Source organism: Micromys minutus (assembly GCF_963924665.1).
Source record: "Micromys minutus genome assembly, chromosome: X".
Classification (NCBI taxonomy): domain Eukaryota; kingdom Metazoa; phylum Chordata; class Mammalia; order Rodentia; family Muridae; genus Micromys; species Micromys minutus.
In genome coordinates this window covers 59,051,773-59,079,580 of record NC_137970.1, presented here as the reverse complement: position 1 = coordinate 59,079,580, position 27,808 = coordinate 59,051,773, and the positions used below count along the sequence as shown (strand labels likewise).

Sequence of the window (27,808 nt, the reverse complement as noted above, 5' to 3'; positions counted from 1 at the left end):
GTTTGTACATATGGTGAGATTACCTTATCCCAAGTATTATGCTAATCTCTGACACTGTATCAAAATAAAGAAAATGTTGCAAAAATTTCACAAATGAAACCTGCTCATTTTCATTGACATTTTGGCATTTGACACTTATGAAGTTATCACAAGCAACTTAAATCACATGCTTAAAATACTCTATTCATTATATTTTTACAAGCATTATTCATACCTTATTGTAAACTTTTCTACATAAAATATATCCTTATTTTTTGTCATGTTGGACAAGATATAGAAGTTATGAACATTTTTTCAAATGATTTACATAAACAGTATTGTTCTTAAAAAGTTTTTTTTATTCTAAAATTCTTATATGGTTTCGATGGCCATAAATAAAAGAGTAATATGCATTGGTATTTGTTTGATTTATTTCAAACTATCATGTAGTAGATGTGTGCAGTACATCCATACAGTTTCTTGTGTTATTTATTTAATTGAGATTTAAAGAAGATAATTGCTAGCATATCATAAAACAGAAAGTCATAAGCATACCATGTATTTTGAAATTACCAGTTTCCCTAAATTCTTACACCTTTAGAACCATATGAAAAATGGTCTTTTGTAGTAGGTTTCTATCAATGAGTATAATATTTAAAAAGCCATTGCTATCAGAGCATCTATCAGTGCATGCTTCTTGCTTCATTGCCTATTAACAGCACATACTATGTATCAACATGTTATAAATATTCATATTTCTCACTCTTTATAATAAAAAGTAATGATATTCAGTTGTGTGACAATTTCCTGTCTACTTTATCATAACAATCGACATTTTATACATTGTTGAAGTTTTATTGAGACTTTCTGCACATTCATGTTTATCACAAAGCTTGGCCTGTGATTCTTATTTTGTGTGTGTGTGTGTTCACAAGTTTTTTTATTTATTTGCATAGCACTCTTTATAAACTGAGTTTAGTAGAATTTCTTTTATTTATATTTTGTATAATAATACACAAAATTTTATTAGTACTATTTCTTTAAATATCTGGTAAAATTCAACAGTCAGTATAGTAAGGTTCAATTGCATTTTTTTGGTGTTTTTACTTTATCAATGTCAATACTTGTTGCTCAAGGTTTTGACTTTTTTCATGTTATCTTGGAGTAATTTTGGTAATTCTTGTGTGTTTGTAAACATACATATTGCCTTTAGATTTTCGAATTTATTTTTTTTTAGTACAGAATAGAGTTTATTCAGGTCATGGGAGCGTTAAGAGGTAGAGAGAGGGAAGAGATTAATAGAAAAGTAGAGGAGTAGAGGCTGGCCATGAGCATGTGGAAAGAGAGGAGTGACGGGAAGGGGAAGAGGAGGGGTAAGGGATAGAGCAAGGGTGCAAGAGCAAGAACAAGAGAGCAAGAGAACAAGAGCAGATTTTCTAGTTTATTGAGATATATGATTTGAAATATACTATAATGATACTCTGAATTCGATTGGTTTTTACTGTTATGGTTTCTTTGTGCTCTCTAGTGTTATTGAACTTGTTCAGTTTTTAGACACTCAACTCATTATTTCATTGAGATTTTATAGCATATTAGTCTTGTCTATTTATTTAATGGCTTTTCTGATCTCAATTATAGTTTTCTGATCACTAATATTTAAAGTTAAGTATGATATCAGTAATGCACATTAAGTTGCTTCTTTAACATCTCTACCTTTTTAATGTAAACATGTATAGTGAAAATTTGTTCTTCGAACTCCTTTTTTTCTTATTGTTTCTCATATGCTGTGTTTCTACTTTCCTTTGCATGTAGGAATATTTTAATTTTCATCCTTATTATCTGTGATGATACATTAATCATTCAATAATCTTTGATATGAAATGTACATGTATTTATATAGTTTCTGGGACTGTTTTGATGATTTCTAGTTTTACTTAATTGTGATCATATAGATGCTATGTTTATTTTTATAATTATTCTAATGTTTTGATGATTTATCCATGTCGAAGTGTTTACAATTTGCTGTAACTCCAGCTCCAGGATCCAACAATCTCTTTTGGCTTTTTGCGGTACTTATACTCAGATACACAGCATCTTTAAAAAATTACACATAGGTAAAAAAATAAAAAAAATAATGATAATCCTGCTCACTCATACAAGGTACTTCTTTTATTTTTATATTAAAATAGCTCTATCCTTTAGTAGTAATAATATCTAACAGCACACTCTTTAGACTTTTTATTATGGTGATTAATATATCATTATGCCTTGTTTTCTTTTATGACTCTTACAAAATGATTTAACTGCTATATCTCATATTTTCCATTTTTGTAGCATTAATGCTAGTTAATGCCCATTGAGACACATACTATATAATGTAGAGTTAATATTATTTAATGCACACTGAAAGCTTACCTGTGTAAGCATACTGCACTAAAGAATTAAGCGCATTTGGATCTACTCCTTCCATTTTGACCTCTTCTTGTCTGGCTTCAAGCACATCATTAGTAAACATTGCAGCAAAATAATCAGACACAGCACTGAGAACCAATCTAGAAATGGCAAGGTTGAATAAATACTGTTAGTCAAAAGTACAACAAATCATAATGCAAAGCTTTCTTTTTTTAATATTTTTATTGGTTATGTTATTTATTTACATTTCAAATGGTATTCCCCTTTCAGGATCCCTCTCCCAAAAAAAAAAAATTCCACCTCCCTCCACCAGGGTGCGCCTCCACCCATCTATCCACTCCCTCCCCACCGCCCTAGCATTCCCTTACTTTGGGGCATCAAAGATCCAAGGAAAGGTCATCTAAAGACTGCCCAACTTGTAGATCCATCCCATATGATGCAACCACCAAATCCAGACACTATTGCAGATTCCAAGAAGTACATGCTGACAGGAGCCTGATTTAGCTGTCTCCTGAAAGGCTCTGCCAGAGCTTATCAAATACTCATACTTAACAATTGGGCTGAGAACTGGGTCTACAATGGAGGAGTTAGAGAAAGGACTGAAGGAGCTGAAGATCTGTAATCCCATAGGAAGTGAAACAATATCAACATACCAGATCCCCCAGAACTCCCAGGGACTAAACCATCAACCAAAAAATACGGATGGAGGAACTCATGGCTCCAGCTGCATATGTAACAAAGGATGGCCTTGTCTGGGCCAGTGGGAAATGAAGCCCTCGGTCCTGTGAGGTTTCATGCAGAGCTTTCAATAAGTTTTAAAAATGTATTAGTATACTTTCTCCTTAAATGTTTAAAAATGACAATGCATGCTTGCAAATGCCTTTAATGCCAGGGTATGGAGGAAGATCCAGGCAGAGTCTGTGATTTCCAGGTGAGTCTAATATATATAACAAGTTCCAGGCCAGACTGGGTTACATAGTAAGCCCCTGTCTTACAACAAACATTAACATATCACAATTTGTTAAATTGAACTCATGTTAGGGCAATTAAGTAGGATGGCCTTTTTAAGGTTTGTGTTATTTTTGTTATTGTCATCAATATCACCAACTTTTCATCTATTAAATACCAGACAAGAAAATATTAATGTTTGAATATTTAAAAGTAGAAAATGATTCCCCAGTGACCCAATTTATAGTCAGTTTATCAGTTCTTCCTCATTCATAGTGGTACTCTGTGGACATATAATGGTATTTACCGGTGAGCTGGGATTTTAAGAGGTCCAGCAATAAGTAGCACATCACACAGTTTTTTCTCTTTCAAATAGCTCTCCATCTTACAGAGAGTATAATCTGCATGGTTTCGAGAACGGTAGTGATCCTCAGAACTGATATTCATTTGTTCAGGCTCCTCAGCATATTGTCTGAAAGTTAAGTGAAAATGAGAATATAATTTATTGTATAATTTTTTTACACACTTCACCTTTCTCCTAATTAATATGTATATATCTAGTGTAAACCTTGCTAACACTTCTATATACAAATATTGAGTAAGTTACATTAAAATTTGCATTCTAATAATAAATGTTTCACTATTATTACTGCCTCAACTTTTTAACTTCAATTCAAATGGAGGGTCATAGTATTTTTATTCAGGACAATACTATAACTATATATACATCAATCTATTATCTATGTGTATAAAATAAATCAACAACTATCACCCCATTTTGTATTATTTCTTTAGTGCTTTAATATTGAATTCAAAATAATATTTTAATCATATGTACTAGATCCTTATGTCAAAAATCCTTTTAAAAAACAAAGTTTTTATGCAATATAATTCTATCCTATACTTTCCTCTCCTCCAACATCTCCTAAATCTGTTCCCTGCCTCCCTAGCAGCCCACTTCAAACTATTCTCTCTCTATCTTTCTCAAAAAGAAGACAAAAACTAAAAAGACAAACTAAGAATAAGAAAACCTATAAGAGAAAAAAACATTATCAAAAACAAAACCAAAAATTAGCACAGAAGAAAATTGAATCTGTATTATTATTATTATTATTATTAGTAGTAGTAGTAGTAGTAGTAGTAGTAGTAGTAGTAGTAGTAGTAGTAGTACTTCTAGTAGTAGTAGTAATTGTTTGTGCCAATTACTCCTGGTACTCCTGGACATAGTGCTTGCCCTGGTGTGACACTCCATTGGAGAAGCCTAATTTTTTCTTTTCTAGAAGGTATCAATTTCAAATAATTGTTTCATTAACAGTAAGACTTTATGTTCATTTCCCCCTCTGAATACTTGGGTTTTGTCTGTTTTGAACCTGTGCAGGTTTTACACATATTATAACCCATTTGAATTCATATATGAATCAATTCTTCTGCCTGGAAGAAGCTGTTTCCTTGGGATAATCCATTACCTCTTCCTTTACAATCTTGATGACAATAGTCTCAAAGTAAATATAATTTCTTTTATAATATAACTCTCTTGGAAAACACCTACATATATTTCCATCACAAATATCAATCCTTTAATATTTAGGATTTGAACATATGCTGACTAGAATTGGACATAAATTGACTGTAAGGGTCATGAAATTTATACCAATGAAAGGAGATTTTACGTATTCACCAATGTTAAAATTAAAATGCCTATAGAATCGCACCTTCTATTTTGTAGATACTTTGAAGTTTGCTAGCTGGATAAACTCATTAAAATATATTACTTATTAAAATATTTATCATATAGTCCTCAGTTATAGACTACTGCTAACATGCAACTTGATATTTCTAGCTCTCTCTGGGACAGGCAACAGGAGCTAATGCTGTACAGTCTTAAAGGCCATGTGTACATCTGTGTACAGAGAATCACTTCACATTACCTACTCACTCAGCCACTCTACCTCATAGGGAGCCATTCACAACGTTTTCTATTTCTTCTCTGCAAAATCACCACCCCTTATATTCTCAACTTACTTATGATACAAATAAAGGTCCTGTGGACTTGAAAATAGCCATGTCTGGCCATCTTGGAGCATAAAGCTCACCATAGAGGTAAACGAAGAGCTTTACATATCTAGTAGTACAAGGGAACTATGGAGTAAAAAGAACATGACAGCCCACAGTAGGCACCTAGCACAATTCAGTATGCACACAAAGATAAAAGTGTGCAGAAATGAGCTTCATCCAGGGGACAGGTGGTAACCTCAGTACAAGAGCGAGTCCAGCCCTGAGAATGGTCAGCACTTGGAAGCAATGAGCCTGGGGGAAACGTGGATGGGATGTAACATATGAGAGAATTAGAAAACACTGAGTTTTCTTTGCCACAATTTTGTTAAGGAAAAAATTATTTCCTTTAAATAACAATTCAGATTTTTGTGCAGATACAGTGACTTGAAACATTTTATTTTTGACAGATTTTTTAAGCTTAAAAGGCATACAAAAATGGACTCCACATAATTTGACAATACTTCATACAAGTACCATCACCTAAGCAGCTATCTCACTGGCCAGAAGCCCATGCTCAGTGAATTTAAGATGCTTAGAGATATGCATAGACGAAAGTGTAACATCCTAAGTATAGTACGTATATAAATTGTTATAATGTGAAAGAAAACTCTAATGTATGTGTCATTATTTTTTGGTGAAATGTAAGGAAGCAAGCAAGCAAGCCATTGCTACCATGAAAAAAGCCAGCCCATTTTTTTCCTAAATTGATTTTAGTAATTTCCTGGAGATCATACTTGTTTTTTTTTTTTTTTTTTTTTTTTTTTTTTTTTTTTTTTTTTTTTTAATTTACAATACTACTTGGTCAGATATTGTATCTATTATGAATGGAAACTACAGTGTTAGACTCTTCTTCTTTCATGATCTTCTAACTGCAGTTTGTAACATTGGGGTGAAGGCCTTACAGGGTCAGTAAAAGCATAGTTATATATTGGATAAGTTATGCTGAACAAATAATTTTGTCTTTCCAAGCATTTATTTTATATTACAAATTTGGAATAAAAATAATATTAATGCTTCTTTTCCTGGGATTTCCATTGGCTCTTCATGTAGAGACTGCTTTGCTGTTTTCTGTGGACATTCTCAGCTTCCTTTCTAGTGCATTCCTATTCCTTTAATTCAGCCATAGGTATCCAAAAGCAACCAGGAAATCCCCATTGGCCATACTATACTAGGACTCAGGTAATTGTTTTTCAATATCCTTCTCCCATAGTCCTGTGGCAGTCTGCTTGTAAGTGGTTCTCTCATAGCACATCCACTCCCTGAGGACTGTTTATCTATCTTAGAGAGGAGCTAGCTTGACTCTCCTGCAGACCTTTTCAACCCTCCCTTGTAATTCACCTCCATTGCTTTGCATCAGTTGCATATTGCTAGAAACACATTCTATCAGAAGCCCCGGTGGCCATAACTGCTGGGAGTCAGATAGGCAACTATTGACCCTCCTGCCATTAATTGTGGTCACTTTAGCCTCATCCTCAGCAGCTTCTTACAGATGACTTGCCTACAAACCTCTTCAGAAAAAAAAAAAAGTACAATTTATTTTATTAATAGTCCTGACAAAATTGGATGGGCACTTAAAGAAGAATAATACAATGCAGTTCTCCCAATCTGCGCAAACTTGAATTTAAAGTGAATCAAAGACCTTAGTATAAAGTCTGAAAATGTTAAAACTTCTGGAGGGCAATATTCAGAAAATTGATTTAGGTAGGAGAGTTCTAAAGGGAAACCCAATGAAACAGAAAATGGTCCTAATAATAAACAAACAGGATTACACTAAATTAAAAAGCACAGCAAAAGAAATTCTTTTCAGAAAGGACAGAATACACAATGGGTGAAAGTCTTTGCCATTTGTACTTCAAACAAAGGCTTTGTGTGTAGAATTCAATGAATTACAAAAATAAACAAAACTATATGATAATCAACTGTACTAAATAAAATATAATATTCGAATGAAGAAATACAATAAACATTCCTAAAATTATTCAATATCCTAACCATAAGCAAAATTCAAGTTAAAACTAATTTGTAGTTCCACCCTAACCAGTCAGACAGATACCATCATAAAAAAATTAAAATAAAACAGAATGAGGAGGAAAACAAACCAAATAGGACAGAAATGATGCTAAAGATGGGAGAAAGTGAAACATTTATTTAGTGCTAATGGGAACATAAAATGGTGCAGTTGCTACAGAAATCAGAATATGCCTCTGGGGGAGAAATTTTCTTGTATTGGAAATCATTTAGTATAATTCTACCTTACCATAGAAAATGTGACCACTGGTGCTATAGTGGTTTGACATACATAAGAACAAGCAAACATGTCTCATTGACTATAAGGCCACTTCCACAGGAGAGAGTACATATCTACTTCTGTAGGGCAAGTCAACTGCACATGTGTATGCAGATCAAAAACTTGACTTATGCCAGGGAAATAATAGTAATAATAAGTATAATAGCAACAGTAATAATAGTGATGATGATAACACACACACAATTAAACAGTTTAACATAAAGCTGCCTTATGAGTCAGTTATCACCCGTTTTCTTGGTATATACCCCAATTAACTTTATGTCTTACCACAGAGATACCTGTGCACATGTATTATTGGTTCTCAAGTCATAATAGCAAGGAAATGAATTCAAACTGCTTGCCTAACAATGAATGAATATATAATTTTATAATTATATGTGATAATTGCACCCAAGGAATTTTTATTTATACATAGATAATTATGAAGATTTTAGGGAAATAAACATTAGACAGATATGTATAAAAAATAGCTTAACAACCTGGAATCCCACCTGGCTAAGGTTGTACATATACTTCTCTTCTACTACTGCCCTTGACAGCCTACAACCTTTATCTTTGTACACTATGGAAGCCTCCCTATTCTAAAAGTATACCTGTTTGCAACCTAGAACCCCACTTGTAGTAAGGTTCAGTTACATCCTTCTCTGAACAATTGAATAAGATTCTTCTCCATTCCTAAAAATCAAGCTAAAGCTAAATCAAATTAAAGAATACAGTTAAAAGTAAGAGGGACAATGGGATGAAATAGTGTGTGTCACATGTGCAATGAGTCTATGTCTTCTAAATGAACTTTAAAAAAGAACTGCTTTCTTACTATTTTATGTCTATGTATATTTGGCCATTATATAAGATTCAAAGTTGAAACATCATAAGAAATGATACATATATTGAACAAAGGTTTATGTAATCTTAAACAGAGAACCATCTATACTATATCCTTAGGAAACAAACTTCTCCTTTTCTTGAACTTTACAAAAGGAAACCAGAATTTAAAATGTTAGCCAATTATCACTCTCATTAATGTAAATTGCTGTTGATATTGGCAGACTATTTTTTGTGTGTTATAAATGATTCATTTGTTTTTAATCAAGTTTCCTCAAAGTCTTTGCAATACTTATAAGCCATGATTTCAATTTTGGGGCCATGAATCTGAAAAAAGCCAGCCCAGATGCTAAAGTTCAGTAACAGGTGGGACTGGCAAATATTATATATAAGTGTGGCATTAAATTATATTAAATGCATCACATCATTCATTGGCATGTTCTTTTAGTTTTCATTATTTTAATGGGTTTAAGTATTGGCTAACGTTTGACTACTGAATCAACATTCAAAGAATGAGTTCCACTTGCTCATTGCACATATTTTTTTATATAATGATATCAGGTTTATAAAATTGTATTGATAATTGTTTCTTATTGTATTCATAAAATAAGTACATTTTATTTTTGTGTTATTTTTTGTAATTATATTACTTTACTTCTCAAGTAAGATAAAATATAAGATTGATGACATTTATTTTATTCTTTTTCTTAAAGGCCAGTCTTTATTGCTCCTCCTGGTCTGCCCTCTGACTGTTCCACCTCCCATACTTTCTCTCTCCATCTCCAAAAAATATTAACACATCCCTACCTCCCAGTCTTCCTCACTCCCTGGGAAGTGAGAGACAATGCACCCAACCCTCAAGACACTTGAGGGCCCAAGGAGTGGGAGAGAGAGAAGCAGAGAGGTGGGGGGAGAGAAGAAAATTACAACAGCAATAAATATCCAGCACAACTCAAACAAAACAAAACAAAAATGCCCTGAAAAATAAATGTACTAAATATACAACATAACCCAGCTATACAACTCCTTGGTATACTGCTGAGAAAATTCATGCCACACCAACCAGATATTTGCTCAGCAATGTTCATGGTAGCTTATTCACAAAAGGTATAATATATAAATAGCCTAAATTTTCTACAGCAGAGTAATGAATAATGAAAATGTGTATATGTATAAGTATAAAATAATATGGGATATTATTCAACTGTAAAAAATAAAATCATGGGACTTCCATTTGGACTGCAGAAAGCATAGATGCACAATGTAGGAAGCTAGAGGCTGTTTGATCAAGTGGCAAATATCAGATCCTCCACCAGAGGATTTCTAACACAGAATAGCTTATAAAATTAGGATGCTAGGTTCTAAGCCAGCAATTGAATTACCTATTGATTTGAAACTAAATTGTATGGTGTTTTCCTTCATGCAGAGACTCTCCCAGATTCCAGATAAAGATATCAGAGGTATTTAATGCCATCTATCTGGCTTCAAATGATTTAAAATAAATTGTATAAAATGGGAGCACAAAGATATTCATGCATAACATTGTATTTTCAAAGAATTACATGGAAATGGAAATGATGTACTATATCAGTTATGAATCCTAAAGGCTCTGCCACAGGAGATTGGATTACGGATAATCCAAAATATCATGTACCAAAATTACTTATCCACAAATATCAAGATGGATATTGAATCAATGTTTTAATGTCATATGGGATTAGCATTACTTATATTCCAAATTCAACCATGTTATTTCTACTACAGTATACTCATGAGGAATGAAGAGAAATAAGAGTGAGCATAGCATTGTCAAAGGGAATAAATCTTACTGAAGAACTGAGAAAAGACTATATCCATCTGACTAAAATGCAAAGGATTCCAATAAAAACATCAAAAACATATATGTAACAGATATATGTTCTAAATGGAAGTCTTTACCCAGGAAGTAGACTCTTGATAATTACTCCTGACTCATTGCAGAATATTTTCTGGTTAATTCTTTCATCTAATTAACCATAAATATATTTACATTTGAAAAAATAAAATTATGGGGACTCATGGTCTGCCTACAGATTGCTGAGCACCCAAAGGAGCCTCAGGAGCGCTCTTCCACCTGACCCCACGAGTGAGTTCCCACTTTCTCTCCATGGACTATCTTGAGAGAATAATAGTGCCCTCAGGGCACAGGTATTCAGTGTTACTTGAGAAAAGACTGTTTCAGCCTCCATTGTGTGCCCAAAGTCAGAGCCAGCCCACCACCATCAGGACACAAGGCTTACTCATAGCAAGCTAAGCACCCAGAGGGGCCTCACGACTGTTATCCCTCCTGAACCAATGGGTGAGTTCCCACTTTCTCTCTGCCGAATATTTATGGAGAGACCACCCAGAACTCTTGGGGTGCAGGTATCACGGTGCTGCTTAGGTCTGGACCCATCTGGATTCCATCTGCTCCCAGAGGGAGAGCTGGCCCATCAGAACTCAGTCTGCCCACAGAGAGCTGAACACTCAGGACTACTCTTCCACCTGGAATCCATGGGACCACAAACCCACAGAAGAGACAAGCTCCAGTTAGAGACAACAAGATCACTTAACATCACAGATAACAAGATGGAAAGAGGCAAGCACAAGAACCTAAGTAACAGAAACCAAAACAACCTGGCAACATCAGAACTCAATTTTCCTGCCACATTAAGTAGTGTATATCCCAACACACCAGAAAAGCAAAATTTGAATTTAGGGACTCATCCCTGCCAAAGGCTATTTCTCTCACAGCAATATCCAGTTTAACTCGAGGTCCACACAACTAGAGGGACTGCATGTCATGCACTGCCTGATGGCCAGGAAGCAGACACTGGATTGCACAGAGTACACTAAGAGAATCAAACAGGACTCACAACCCCCCCCCAAAAAAAAAAACTATCAATAAATGATTCCTAATGATATTATGTTGTATTTATAGTTTGGTCCCTTGTACACACATTTTCCATGTGGCTTCCTCCTGCAGAATATGGGAATGTGTACATTGACCCACAGCCAGCTATTATATATATAGGGAGAGAGTCTAACTCAAAGTGGGTTCCTCACCTTGGAGATTGTGGAACTCCATGGAAGAAAAGGAGGGAAGAGTGAAGAAGTCAGAGAGAGTGGATAACATCAGAAGAAGATGGCATACTGAATTAAATAAGTAGGGGTCATATGGGTTCACAGACAGTGAAAGAGCAAGCACAGTGCCTGCATGGGTCTACACCAGGTCCTCTCCTTATATGTTGTCATTAGATTGGTTGGTTGTGTTGGACTCTTAACAGTGGGAGCAGTGTATCTTGTAGTCATTTCCATGTTTTGGGGACTCTTTTCCTCCTATTGGATTGTGTTGTCCAGTCTGAATAGGAGGGCTTTTGCCCTGTCTTATTGTGTCTTGTTTTGTCTTATCTAGCTATTGTCTCTTGTAAGCCTGTTCTTATCTGAAGAGGAAAGAAGAGGGAGTGTATCTGGGAAGAGGGTTGTAGAATGTGGAGCCAGGAGAAATATACAGAGGTGAAACTGTAGTTTGGATATATTGTATGAGAAAAAAAATTTTTTACAATAAATTTTAAAAAGAAGAGTAAACAAGGAAAGTGTAAGACATATTCTGTAAAATGTCCCTCTGACAACTGAAGCATTATGATTAATGCTTTCCCCTACTTGATAAAAAATAAGGTTGTGAAGATAAAACAGTTCAGATTTATTGATCAAATAGAATGAAGATCAAAGCCATTTTACTAATTTGAACAGTCTGTTAATGAACAAATTATTTAAAATATCAAGAATGATGTGGTCTCATTAGTATGAAAAATGTTGTTTAATTTATTCAATTTAGAAAATCAGCACACAAAAGAAGATTATGAAAATAGAAAAACAAATGTTTCTTCTAATTTCATCTAGGTTTAATTGCTATAGAAACAGTTTTTTAGTGTTACAGAGTACATAAAATGTATTCATTCACAATATTCTTATGTTTAATCTTATACTATAGTATATGCATTCCTCATAAAACCAAATATTTCTTTATATAATACAATTTTATATATTTTGTCACAAATATCCTTATGCCTAATTGAATTCTGTATTTTTCTGTTTTCTGTGTGATAATTGTTAGTTATTTCTTATGATACTTTTGAATATTATATGTTAATGGTTTTTAAAATTGAAGTAAAATGAATACTGAGGAAGAACATAATATAATGTCTAGTGTCTGGCTATAAGGACAAGTTGCTGTGCAAAATGAAAAAATAAACCCTTATTTCTATGAGCGGTAAGAACATTTAAGCAATGCCTGGAAATTGTATGTGTACTTTTTATTTCTTAGAATCACAATATTAAATCCTTTTGGCTCTGGGTAAACACAGTGTGCTTTAAGGACTTTTCAATTTCTCAGCACAGCATGGTAGCACACAAAAGCTCTCACATGCACACACTTCTCAGTGAATCATATTACTTAAAGAGCTATTGGGAAATGCAATACATAGAGGACAGATCCTCAAATTGTCTGCTTACATTTTCTCTTCTCTGGCATCAACAGAAATTTAGTCTTTGGTCTACAAGTATAACCCTTCAATCCACAAAATCAATAATGCATGCAAATCTCCAAGAAAGTAATTACAAAGGCAGGGTGGTTTTTCTCTCAATTTGCTTTGTCAACTTAGAAATGATGGATTTTGTTTTATCTTATTATATTTTATTTTGCTTAAAAGAAAGATATACCGAACATGCTCTATGCACCAAAAATGGAACATACAGATTTTCACTTCTTTTGGCATTTTACTATTTAATGAAGATAGACAGAAACACAACATAAGTACATAAATACACAAGACACTTTCAACAATTACCTGTACTGTGAATACATAAGGAAAACAATGTGGGATGGAGACTAACTGGAAAAAAGCATCTTGACTTAGTTGAAGGAAGAAGATAGCACAGGATAATTTATGAATAATCTTTGAATTCATTTCCAAGATGAAGGCTGAGACCATTTATTGAGAACAATACTGATTCTGTCTAACAAGACTAAAAATATTTGGTATATAGGTATTATAAAAAGGTTTGTTCAGTGATGAACTTTTTAGGTGATTCTAAAGAGATGGACTGCGTGATAGGTTATCCAAATCCTAAAATGGTAAGCTCTAAACATATATAGATGAGAAACATTAAGTAAACTCAGCAGGTGGAATTGGATTCACTTATGTGTGTATAACAAAAACTAGCAATTAAATAAGGAACTTACATGAATTTGAGGGCAAAGTGTGAATCTTTTTTTCTGTCTTAGAACGGGAAACAAAATACTCACAGGAAGTAGAGCTGAGGAGGCATTTGGGGGGAAGAAAGGAGGGTGAGAAATGGGCAGGATCAAGTAAGGTGCAATGTTGTCACAAAACAATATGGGAATAACCAGCTACTTTCTGGTTAGATTTAAATCCAACATCATAATTGGAACATGTCTAGTAATACTAACTAGTTCAAAACTCCATTGCTGTCTAGATCATAGTCCTTGGGAGTAGCCTAGGACTATTATTCTACAAAATGGAGCAAAAGTCAGTTTTCTTTAGAGATTAAGCCCTGGTAGGCTATAGTGGATGTTTACAAACTTGTGTTCATATAGGCATCAATGAAAGAAATCATTGGATCTTTTCAGTGCCAAGCAAAAGAGCAAATATGAAGTGGAGAGTGGCTAGATAGGATAGGAACTGGAATGAAGACAAGGGAAAGTGACTCTCTTCCAAATCTATATTCATGCATAACAAATATTTAAAAAATAAATCTTGCACGACCTTTTCCTAAATATCTATATTGAACAATAATTGAATTTACCAAAAAATAAAAAATAAAATAAAATAAAATAATTGAATGTACCTACATGTTTGTAGTTCACTTTGCAAATTTCAACTAACCTCAACTCTCTTCCGTTAAGGCAGAGTACAAAGAAATGAGTTAATGAATAAAACGATTTAAATTTGTTAAAACAACAAAACTAAGGCAGAATATTTCACCTGGCTGAAATACTACAATGTTTGAGTGACTTAAATAAATATTTCTTCATTGAAGATACAAAAATCTTTAAAACATGTAATTAATCAAAACTACTATGAACAATTAATTAATATTTTAATATGGTTATTTTGAAAATAACAGTAGATAATAGGTCTTGAAAAAAATGAACAGAATTTCGAAGCTTATTTTGTATCTTTCTGTTGTACCAAAATACTCAACAAAAAATTAACCAAAGGAAGAATTTATTTTGGATTACACTTTCTGTTACAGTCTATCCAGAGGGTAAATGTCACTGTGTCAGGGGGAGGAGATGGCTGGGGGAGATCACATGTAATTTATAGTCAGGAACAAGAAAATGAGAAATGTTAATGTGCAACTCACTTCCTTTCTTTTTATGGCCCAAGACCCAAGTCCACTGAAGAGCATGACACTCCTTTAGGTTTGGTGTCTACATGTAAGGTTCTAATTTGCCTGGAAGGACATGACATAGCTTATACCCACATGAACTCATAATAGCTGTAGCTGGCATATAATTACATCATCTGATATACCAGTAAGGAATAGGGAATGTGCTCAGCCATCTTTTCCCTTAGCTGAGAAGCTTTTGGCAGTTGACGACTTCTTAGAGGAGTTTAGTCAGTTTATTTTGAGGATTCAAATACTGTTGTACTTTCTGTGCTGCAGTGGATGTCCCCACACTCATTGACACATGTCACCAGTTGATCGACTAAGGAGAATAGCTAGATAATTAAATATCTAAATAACTCCACACTGGCACATCCAGAGGCTTGTCTCCTGGAAGGTTCTGAACCTTATGATTTTGACCCCTATTATTAACTACCTATTAATTGCCCCATTATTCACAAATTGAAAAACATCTACATTAACATAGATGATTTAAAGGATAAATTGTGGTATACAATTATAATTTATTTATTATTCATTACTGGGGACAAAATGAATCCTGTGATGTGAAATATGGATGAATTAAAAAATTATTAGATGAAATTATGTAGCATTATCAGGAAAAATACTATATTACCTGATTTATATGGCATGTCTGCAAGAGTCAAACTCATAGAAATGTGGAGTGGAACAGAAATTGCTAAGAGGTTATAGTTACACCAAGTGGAATTGCTATAGAATTGTGTAAAGTTTCAGTTATGTATGGTGAATAAATTTGAGAGATATGCTACACAATAACTATGAGATAATATTCTATTGTACATTCAGAATTTTAAAGAGATTAGACCTAACTTAAAATATTCCTGCCACAATAAAACAATGAACCAATAACATATGGAAAAGTGTATTGGTTGTCTACAAATGAATGCTTTCCTACTGAAAGTAGTAACAGAAAGGCCATGGCTATTTACAGCTAAACAAAAGACAATGACGGCCTTGAAAGAGAGGAAGTAATCTCCAAAAATAAATTTGGAAAATTAACTGGATGTATGAGGGCAAAATATTTGACCTGTGAAATGTCTTTATTTTTCTAGTACTCCTTAAGCTATACTCTGAATACCTAAATTCATGCTATGAGGAGTCTTAAAAGCAGAATGAAACAATACTCTGATAGGATTACAAAAACAAATGCTGGCTGGTAATATTCCCATTAAGTACAGTGATTTTATTTTAATATAAACACATTTTATATACATAGAGGATATACCCATTTATGAAATAGTAGGTGCTGAAAATATATACTTCAAATGAGAAGTATGTATTTACACACACATACACATACACACAGACACACTTATTTGTTTACACACTCATATCAGTAGATAACAAACTAGAATTAAAAATTTATTTCCTGCAAGTATGTTTTTCTAATTTAGTTAGAAACATATTATTTATGACTTATGAGATACACTGTTGTTTATATCTTACTATGTCATTCTAGTTGTTGGCATATAATTTTCATTCTTTCTTAAAATGTAAGCAAATAGAAAACATATTTTAAGATACCATGCATTTGTTATACATTCTGCAAATATCTATTGAAGTTGATCATGAATAAAGGTGCATTCTATATGCTATTTTTAGTTTCATATCAATGTCAAACAACATGCAGTCAGCTTTATTTGAGTTTCCTTAACAGTGTTGAGAGCATCCTAATATAAAAGAATGAATCTAAACACAATGTGAAATCAAAACACTTCTAAAAGAGTAAGCTAGAGTCATCTACTGAGAATAGTGAGATAGTTCAAAGCCCTAAGGAACTCAAATAAGTCTCCCAGCCTGAAAGCATTTTCTTGCTTTTTAGCTCTTCTAGGCAATATTAATTGTATGTCTTCTAGCATGCTTCTAGAATAGGGGTGGACAAATTACGACTGATGGTTAAATAAAATCAGCTGGCCATTTTTCATGACTAAGAGCTAAGATTCTATTTTAAAATTTTATAATGAACTATGAAAAATGCAAAATTCAATATCCACAAACATGGTTTTATTAAAATTTAATGGTATGTAAGGTACAAGTACAGCAGGTCTTAATATTTATTTTATTTTAATATTTATTGCCTGTGCTTTTATAGAAAAGATATATTTACCTATGTTCTAATACATTCCCTAAATTTATTTTCAGAATTTGCATCTAGAACACCTAGTAAAGACTAAAATAACATTTATTATCATATCTTATATATTGATCATTTGATTTAATATAATGTAAACAAGGCAATGATAGAGAAAGGTAATAGTTGAATTTCTTTTTTTTTTTGTTAAAGCTTTCACTTTGAGACATGATAAAAAACCTTTATCAGTATTCTTAGCAAAATAAACATAAACACAGAATTAAAATAACAAAATTAGAAGGATTGATACTCTTCAACCCATGTTGAAGTGGAAGTTCTTCAAGTCTGACTTGTTAAGTGCATAGAAGGACTAAATTAGTATTCTTCCTTCTTCCCTGCACTCTTCTTCAAGAGAATCCACATCAACCTCCACATAATCCTCTAGGGCAGTCTTCACGTGGCCAAGTGAACTCTCCTTCCTCGGGGCCCTTGCCTACATGCCAGTGCAAAAAGGCACATCTATCATAGATCAGGTCAAATGTGTGGTCTAGGTTAAGTTCAAGCCTCAAGCTTGTAGTTATGGCAAGGCAAATGTAGGTTGAGTTCTCAATATTGATGTTCCTAAAACATATATCATATATACCATCAGACTTCTACAGGGGTAGTGTTATTGGTGAGTGTGGAATTTTAGGGCTCAACAATGGCAGTAGAAACCTAGGGGAAGTGTAAATGGAGAACCTCAGCTTGCACTTCTCTCTTTATTTAATAGAGAGCCACTCCATCAGCAGGGATGTGAGCCTAGAGTCATTTTTGTTGAAAAGCAAGAAACCCTGAAGACTTGTGCATTTATTAAACAGCTTGAGAATTTGGTTCAAAACAAGGTCAATGTTCTCTTTTTCCACAGTGGAGTAGCCATTGGCATAGTTAGTCAAAACATCTTTCTTGCCTGTGATGAGGGTTCTTGCTCAGGGTTGAAGAGCTGCTGGTAGTAGGTACCAGTGCAAAATTTATTAATAACTGTAAATTACATGTCCACAATCAGTGCCCTCAGGAAATGCCTTCCAGTGCCTGGCTCAACAAGGAAGTTATTGCAGGAATCATTTCCTTCCAACAGTGGTCTTGTCATTTGGTGTGTGACTGTCACCTGGACACTATATTCCAGGTAGTAGAGCTTCTTGCAGGCATTGTTGATATGGACTCCAACATGGCCAGTGTAGATGGAGATGTGTTTACAAATGGGAGCTAGAGGTTAGGAGGCCAGGGTAACAGAAGTGGACACTATATCTCAGTTACCATCTTCAATAAGGTAAGAGACACAGTCAACTGTTGAATTTCTCATATTCCATTCAATGTTTGGATTACTAGAACATATTAACTTTTAACCAATATTATTCCAGAAACTAATTTTAGAAAAGGATATTTATAATAGACTGGATTATGGAAATATCTCTAAATGAGAAGTGAAGGGATTATAAAAATAGCAATGGCTTATCACTCTATAAAACAGGTAAGTGAATCAGAAATTAATATTTAGGAGCCATTTTCCTACCTTAAAACAATAATGTTTGCTTAATTATTTTATTTTTATAAAATAAAAAGAAGGCATGCTAAAATTATTCAGAAATTTAGATTAATAATGCTAACATTTACTGAACATGTATGGATAATAAAATGTTTCAGAAATTTCTCAATTATTTTCTTGGCAAATAGCCTGCACAGTCATATGAAATGTTTGTAACTGTTCTTCATTTCATAGATGGAAGAAATTGAGGCTCACAGAGATTAAACAGTTCACTGGAGTTCATAACATTTAATACTAGAAATGGCACGTGGAATTAGATACTTTGCAATAGCACTCAATCATTCTTTTCTGTACAGTGTTCAAGAAAGAAATTACATTTGGAGGCCAATAGCTTTTACATTACATATATTAAACAAATTGGGATGTTGGTTTCCTTAATTAAAAATAAATACCATTTCATATGTTAGTCACTTATTTATTCATTTAACATATTAGAAATCTGAACAGAGTAGTTTTATTCATTCAGTTAGTCTTTGGAAACGAATTTGACTACAAACTGACATAGACTAGAAAAACAAAGATGATGTCAGAGAAGACAAACAATGAACTACAATGTCACACTTTGTCTGTTATACATAACAATTACCAGTTAATCTTTCAACTTTGAGATAGCAGCAAAGTGAAAAATCAAAAAATGGGAGGAAAACTGTCTTGCATTTGCACAGCAGCAAGATAATATATAGCAAGATAATATATTTATAAAGCAGTACAAGAATGATTTTGGTGATATTTCCTTGAAATTTAGAGATATTGATTTAAGAAATCGATCTTGACAAATTTTCATTTATGGTTTTTCAATTATAGATCACAATATAAATTAAAGACATACTGTTATAATTATGTATTGTTTAGGTCAAAATCACCTCAGCATTGTTCATTCCTTGTTATTTGGCAGGCTGCACATATGGAATCTCACCTTACTGGTTTTATGTCAGACAATTTTTAGTTACAAGAAAAAATCTGTTAATCACTATATATACATATATATGCAAATATATTTATTACTGTGTATCTATACTTTAAAATGATAACCTCTATTCAATTAAAACATTTTATTTGTTCCCCGAAAATTAAGAGAAGGAATGTTCATCTTCTCATTCTCATTTTAGTTACATAAATTTTATCCTATGTCCTCTTGTTAGTAAAATTACCTTCCATGATCACAGGTAGTTATAAAAACTGACATGGGCAAGTAATAGCTCTACTATATGAAAAGAATAATAGTACCATCTCAGAATCTCAAGAGATTCAGAATATGACCCTCCCTATCCAAATTTAAATGATACAAGCTGTTTTTTTTATATCTTCTTACTATTACAGTAGACCTTTTTATGATTTTGCATTAGTCCAATGCGAATTTATATAAAGGCTTATGGCACTGAAAAAAATAAATGGCAAGGTGGTGAGAAGGGGGTGAGAGTGGGCATGCATCTATTTGAGGATAAACAAAGGAAATTTTTGATACAGAAAAATTTTTCACTGTTCCAATGGCTAGAGGTACTGACAAAGTGATGTCACAATTGAGATAAACTCTGATTTGGATATATATGATGCTGGTATAATTAAAGATGCAAAACTGATGTGTTGATAATATTTATTTAGTGGAAAATCAAACCATGTACAATCTAGAGTTTCTCTTTCTCAGACCTGACCTTGGTGTAGTAAGAACTGGTGCAGTTTGTCTATGTTTAAATACTGTTAGGTATTAAATGTAAGTCAGAAAATGAATATTACATTATCATATGTTAGAGCATACTCTGTCAAATTTTAAGAATTATTTCCATTTTGCCTGGCAAAAGTGAAATTTTAAATATCAAATTTGCACCTAACCAATCAACAGAAGCTGCTCACCCCTGTGGTTGAATTAGGAAAACACTGGAGGAAGCTAAGGAAGAGGTTGATCCTGTAGGACGGACCAGCAGTCTCAACTAACCTGGACCCCTGAGATCTCTCAGACACTGGATCACCAACCAGGCTGCATACACCAGCTGATATGAGACCCCCAGTATATATACCGCAGAGGACTGCCAGGTCTGGGTTCAGTCAGAGAAGATGCACCTAACCCTCAAGAGACTAAAGGCCCCAGGGAGTTTAGAGGTCTGGCAGGGTGAGTGGGTTGGGGACACCCTTGTGGAGACAGGGGCAAAAGGAAGGGATGTGGAAGAGTTGGAGGTTGTACAGGGGAGGAAACAAAATATGGAGTGTAAAAATAAGAAAAATAAAGAGTGAAAATGGGATTCAATTTACAAGTATTATGCCCTCTTTATTTCTCTTGTGGGATGTAATAGATAACATATGGTGAAATGATTCTAATGTCTTACCATTACCACATATGAAAATTCGCTTTTTTCTCTTTCTGTACAGAACATACAGAATATAATTTCCATATTCTTGATTGCTTTAGTATTTGTTAATACCATAAAATTGTAATCAGTTGCATTTGTTTTAGGTATGATTTTTTAAAATTTAATATAACTATTTATCTCAAGGTCAAGCTATACAATTCTTGCTGATACACTGAAAAACTTTACATCTTGTTACATGGATGTACTTGATCATACATGTTTGTTGCTGCTCACCTTACAAATGATAGAAATTGTAAACTGCCTAGGTGGCCATCAACTAATGAATAGATATTGAAAATGTATACACTTATGTACACTTATACGTACTGGATTATTTACACACTGGATTATTATTCATATGTTAAGAAAAATGAAATCATAAATGGATTGACAAGACACAACATCCCGAATGGGGTATTACAGACATAAGAGACAAATGTCCAGGTTTACTTTTTATTTAAGCTTTAGGCAATCGTAATGTTTACAGAGGTTAGAGAACTATTAATAGTCCTTCCTGCTTAATGCAGTGTTATCTAACATGGAAATATTTAGCTGTGCCCAACTAGAAGCTTTACTCCTACTGATTAGTGTTTATGGTGCTGGAGGACACTTTCTACACTACCAGAGGAGAGAAGTAATCATCAGTATAACCTATCCACAATCACTGTGATGTGACATAAACAATCAGCCTACAGAATGTACTGTTGCAATAATGACCAAAATGCTATGGGAATAAACAACCCCTGCCAGATTAGATTCAAGTGTTAAACTATGGGATGAAACCCAAGGAAAAGACTGTTAAGAGACTATGAACCTTAGATTATATAGGTCATGATTCTAGGTGAAATCCTTCTAACATTACATTTATTAGTAATAAAATGACTCCTTATGATATATTGTTATACTCATATAGTGGTGCATTACTCAAATAGCTTCAGAGAAGCTTCTTCTTTTATGGTAGTTAATAGAGATATTGTACTGGATATTGTAGATGGAGCAGTTAGGTGGACAGTCAGTCCTAAATGAGCTAAACAAATAGTGTCTTCCAGAAACAAAAGGATTAATGCACACATGAATTTAGAGACTGTGGGATCAAGTAGAAGACCTGAACATGTTCAAGCCACACAAAAGCTTAGTAGTGAGAAGACATAGGCACAAATTCTCACCACTTATCTTAAAGCAATTTTTAATTGATACCTGCTAGAAAGGTGAAATATGCTTTTTTAAAAAAACAAGAAATTGTCACTTGTTACACCAATCACATTGGGTAGCAGGCCCCATACCAAGGAATACCTGACCAACAAAAAAATAGACTTGATATTTGTTTGTGGGTATTTTGTTTTGATTTCATATTTTTGTATTACTGGCTGCTTATTTCTATAATTATTTTAGTGCTTGAGAAAGAAAGAATGTGAAATTGGGAGCATAGAAGAATTGAAATTGGGAAGAATTTGGGAAAGAGATAAAAATGACTAAATTTGTATTTTATGAAAAAGTACTGATACATGTTATAAACATAACTATTCCTTAAAATAAAAATTAAATATAAACATCTCATGGTTTCATTTGGTACACAAATGGTTTATCCTCATTACTATAATATGAGAAATAATTAAATGTTTTTGTACCATTTTCCTAAAATTAAAGCAATTTGAAAACAATATTTGGTGCAGCATCGGGTCTATACTAACTCTTTACTTCATTATCTTGCATTAAATCCTTGAGGCTGAACCCGAGGAACACAATAGAATGCAGAATGGGTGATGGTGAAAGTCATTTATATCATAAATAAAATATGGTAATGGAATTGAAGACTTCTTTATTTTCATTACAGCAGTCTAGCAAACTGTAAAAGAATAGAAGTCTGCTTTTAAACATTAAAATAAATTCAAGATGTGAGCCTATACTTTAATGGCTGAGCCATCTCTCCAGTCAGCTACAAAACCCTTTATTTGGAATATAGACTTGGGCATGTGGGATTATCCAACTAATATATGATTTGAGTTAAGGCCCAACCCATGGGCTAGAAGCCCTATCCAATACTTTTTGGGTGGCCAGCAATATAAGACAAGAAATGCCAGGAACCCAGGAAAATCCAAAAACTACTGGTCTGCTAAAGGAATATAACAATAAAATGACTCTGTATGACATTCTTCTGTAATCATAAATTTGTTATCTGTTCAGCCATCAGCAGAGAAGCTTCCTCCATTAGTAGATGAAAACAAATACAGAGACCTACAGCAAGAAAATAAGCATACAGTGAGAAACTTTGGAACATTCAGTCCTAAAAGGGTATTCTCCATCAAGTCCCACCACTCGGGGCTCAGAGAACTCCATGTAAGAAAAAACAGAGAAGGTGTAAGAGCTAGAGGGTATACAGGATGCCAAGGAATCAAGGCCTTCTAGAAACAAGAGCGCTGATGTACATACGAACTCAGAGTCTATGAATCATGCCCAGTACCTGCAAGCATTTACATCAGCAGGGTCCTAGGGTTGAAAGAAGTGGACACATGGATCCTCTCCTAATCCCAAAGCTGTTCACAATTGATAGCAACTAGCAAATATGTTTTCTTAAATATATTCTGATTATGATTTTCCCTCTCCTCACTCATCCCAGTTACTCGGCATCTCCCCTCCCATCCAGACCCATGCCTCTTTTGTTTCACATAAGATAAGCAACACGGGTCTAAGAACTAATAATAAAATGCAGTAAGATAAGACAAAGGAGTCTCACTGGAAAAGCACACCACTTTTAAGGATAGGCCCAATGCCTAGCAGTAGATGGCTAAGAAAAATGAAGTCAACACAATCGCTGAAGGTTCCTTGTCTCATATTGTTCAAGGCTTCTTAAATTTTGTTTTACGTTGCTAGTACTTTGTGAATATGTGCAAATATATTATATGTAATAAATAGTATATTACATATTGTGTTTTATGTATATATTATAAATTGCTTTTAAAATAAAATTCCTGTATATGTGCATATATGTGTGCTGCATTTATATCCATTTCATATGCTTTCCTTTCACTATTGTTCTTGCATGATTTGTCCTATTATTCTTTGATTTTGTTTCATTTTATTGCAATGTATTATTATTCCTCAGACAGATATTTGTTATCTAATGGAAGACAGACAAGGTGTAGATCAGGATGGGAGGAGAGATGGAGAGTAACTGGGAGAAGTAAGGGAAGGGGAAAGCATAATCAGAAAATATTGTATGGGAAAAAATTCCTGTCTCAAAATCAAACCATGCCATGCCATCCCAAACCAAACAAAATACTCGAAAACATTTCAAATAACAATTCATTTACTTATTTCCTCTCTATATTACTAACAGACAGAAGCAAAGTAAATAATTAGTCCTTCTTTCCTAGATTTAAAATTTCACAGAATCTGTAAAACCCCTGTTTTGTCATAGACAACCTATGGAGACAAATACCTATTTACAAATTGATTACCTATAATGTATTGTGGCTAAGTAATAAAGCAAGGTGATTTAACCATATCTAGTTTCTAAAAGTTTGCAAAGTATCAAAATGTATCTTTGATATGATAGTGTAACATTTTAAAATATCACAGTTACTTCAAATACTTAACTGGACAAAATTCTCTGTGCAGTCCTAACTTGGTACTTTCTAATTATAACTATAATGTTAACTGCAGACTCATAATACTTTCAGAATGAGGAAATCAGACACAAAATTGAGAAAGAAATATGATGAGCCTCCTGCAATTAGGAAATTTTACTTACAATTCTATTTTTCTGTGAATTAACTGTGACCATGCTGTTCTGGGTTTTCCTTTTTATATCTGTATAGGTTTTTAACTCAGGACCTCACAATCATTTAAAGTGAGATTATTATGGAAAGCTCAATGGAAGTAAAATGATCAAAATCCAGTGAACTACTATGCTTATCCTAGATATACAATATCTGTGCAAATTTGTTATGAGACCTGGGGGAAAAAGTAAAATCTTTGAGTGCTGTGACAAGAGCATGATGGGCAGAATAAATATTTGCAGCATATACAGGATTATATTAGAAATTTTCCAAACTGCTCATCAGAGAGTTGACTGGAATCCTACAGATAATAGTACATTATTTGTAATTTTCTTTTTGATCCTGGAAATGGAAACCAAATAAAAAATTCACAATGTCGAATTTGATTCTATTCTTGAATTGAGCCTTTCCCTGTTTGTATTGTAAATTAATTATTAGACTCACTTCCATCTTTGCTGTCCTACCACGAAGGTCTAAAAAAAGTCACTATTTTAATTGCTCTCCAGGAAGAGTATCCTCCCTCCCCCTTGTCTTCTTACTATTCTGACTCCAATACAAACTCCTTAAGGGCATGATCTTTAAAATATTTCCTATTCTGTAGTAGAACTTAATAAATCCCATTACATATAGAAGTAGCAAAAGGCATAAGTAATGTTGTAGACTAGAAGTTAAACATTTTCCTATTGAAACATTATGAGAAATTATTACTATAAGTAGCAGAACTTCTCCAGGGCTAGGCTGGTTGTAGTATCTTCTCTGTTTCTCAGGCTGCTTTGTTGCAGGCTTTATAGCCTTAGTGATTTAGCAAAGGTGCTTTATTCTTTATTTTCCTGTTTAGCCTTTAAGATTGGCTTTCCGTTCTTGGTGCTTTTTGTGCGACTTTTACTCCAGAGTCAAATTTAAAGTTTTATGTATTTTGCCAGATAAAATAAATGTTCTTTTAATTAAACTTGTTTTATATTTAATCAACTTTCAGTGATCCTAATTCTTGAACTACACGTTTATTTTTGCTAATAAAGCTTAGATGTAAAAATAAAAATACTGTAGCTAACAAAGTTTTAGCATCTAAGTAATATCTAACTTTGAAGGAGATGAATTCTAACATATCAGGCCTGCTATTTTGAGTATTATTTGCTTCTTCTAGTTAAAACTTCATGTGTTATATACTAATAGCCTAATAAACTTGAAACAGGAAGTGCATTGGAGGAAAGATAGCAATTATTACCCTAGTAATTTGTAATTTAACAATATAGTTAAACTTTATAATAGGAAATAGACCCATCTTATGGTATATCTTAATTTTTATATTGCTAGCTTTAACTTCATACACAGAGGGATTAAATGTATATGTTTTTTTTTCTTAAGTGAGCTAGAAGATTATTTGTTTAAAAAAGTTTCTTTTAAGTTTTTATTAACAAGAACAAAGTAAGCTTATTCATTGACAAGGACATAATTTCAAATTATAATATACAGTAAATAGAAAAATTTAAAACAAAAAAAAAACCCAAATGTCTCAGTGTTTTCAAATTGTTGTGGATTAATACAAACTAAGAAACAGGATATACTTTTAATAATTGTTTGTTTCACTAGTCTTTTGGGTATGTCAGCTCAATACCAGTGGATAATCTTTCCCTTTGCTATTAACAACTACACTTCACTATGAACTAGGTAATAATTTTCAAGTATTGTTAATACTTTGTTTTTCAAACCGTTTTATTTGCAGCAAAGTAACTCTGAATTTTTGGGATCCTGATCACTTAAAGAGTTGCCATTGCTAACTGAAACATTATTGTTTAAATCCATGGGGTTGTAAACTCTAAATTATCTATAATATATTATTAATCCATAGATCGCCTTAGAATAAGTTTATGTAAAGAAACCTGAGTGAGCAAAAGATCAGACATAATATGCAGTCACTGATAATTGGATACTAACCCAGAAAGCTCTGAATACACAAGAAACAACTCACAAACCATAAGAAGTTAAAAAAAAAAAAAAAAACAAAAAGTGGAAGCCTCAGTCATTCTTAGAAAAAAGAATAAGGGTATAGCACCCTCAGTGTGTGGTACACCTAGACCTTAAATCATTAATAATTCAAGAGCTAAGATATTTAAAAATCATTGTTTAATCTCTACACACCAAGAAAACTTTTTCCATGTTACATTTTGTCTTACATGTACTTTATGCTCATTGTAACTGGTAATATTTCAATGCATACTATCAAACCTTTAAAAAAATTCAAGTACTGAAAAAATATATTCATATAGTTTTAAGCCAAAATCCTTTTAAAATCTGTACATTTACCTCTGTTTTTTAAAATAAAGTTGTTTAAGTAAAAAAAAAGAATGAATGAGAAGCAAAACAGTTAGGTATTTGCGGCTGTGCCAGATAAGTTTTAGCATTTGGATTTTTAAATTAAAATATCTCTGCAGTTTTCTGTGTTTTAAAAATACGGACCATGCATATTATACACACATCATCAGACCCAGAAGTTTCCATTTATTTCAAAGGGGCTTTAGAATCATGAGATATTAAAAGACATGTTTATACCTTTAGATGTAACAATCACTTGTACAACTAAAACTAGTTTTTTTAACACAGGTTGCATGCCAAGAAATAAAGATGGCAATGAGATTTTATTCGTGTGATAGTTCAGTACCTGTCTTCTCTCACTGTTTCTGCTGTGCACTTTACTAGGAGACATGCTTGTATTTTAAGGTGCTTAGTACACATCAGTCACAGGGACACTGAAATTACAGTTTTGCTTTCTTGGAGCCTGCCTACAAATGCAACATAGATGGCTCTTTATTGTATCAGAAAGAGTATTAGAATACATTTCATCAATTTCAATTTAGGCTTCTACTTATGCTTAAGTATTTTCCAGGTTTATTCCATACTGCACAGAGGTTTGGGGAGAGAATGAAAGCCTATTTTGAATTTGTCTCTCTATGAATATTTTTTGTCAAAAAAAATCAACTACTCACTGAAAGGGTATAGATCTCTGTCCATGAGGGACACTCTCTGAGAGCTGAG

At 33.3% G+C, this 27,808-nt stretch overlaps 1 protein-coding gene across 3 annotated transcripts in view; it reads right to left on the bottom strand.

Annotated features, from left to right (window-relative positions):
• Positions 1 to 27,808, bottom strand: part of KLHL4 (kelch like family member 4) — a gene marked incomplete at its 5' end in the record, with an annotated part of 58,299 nt that overhangs the window by 26,561 nt on the left and 3,930 nt on the right. For all 3 annotated transcript variants that reach the window (XM_080910966.1, XM_080910965.1, XM_080910967.1), the window contains 2 exons: positions 2,395 to 2,531; positions 3,647 to 3,811. In XM_080910966.1, coding sequence (XP_080767092.1) covers positions 2,395 to 2,531; positions 3,647 to 3,811 — 302 coding nt within the window. The remainder of the gene's footprint in view (positions 1 to 2,394; positions 2,532 to 3,646; positions 3,812 to 27,808) is intronic.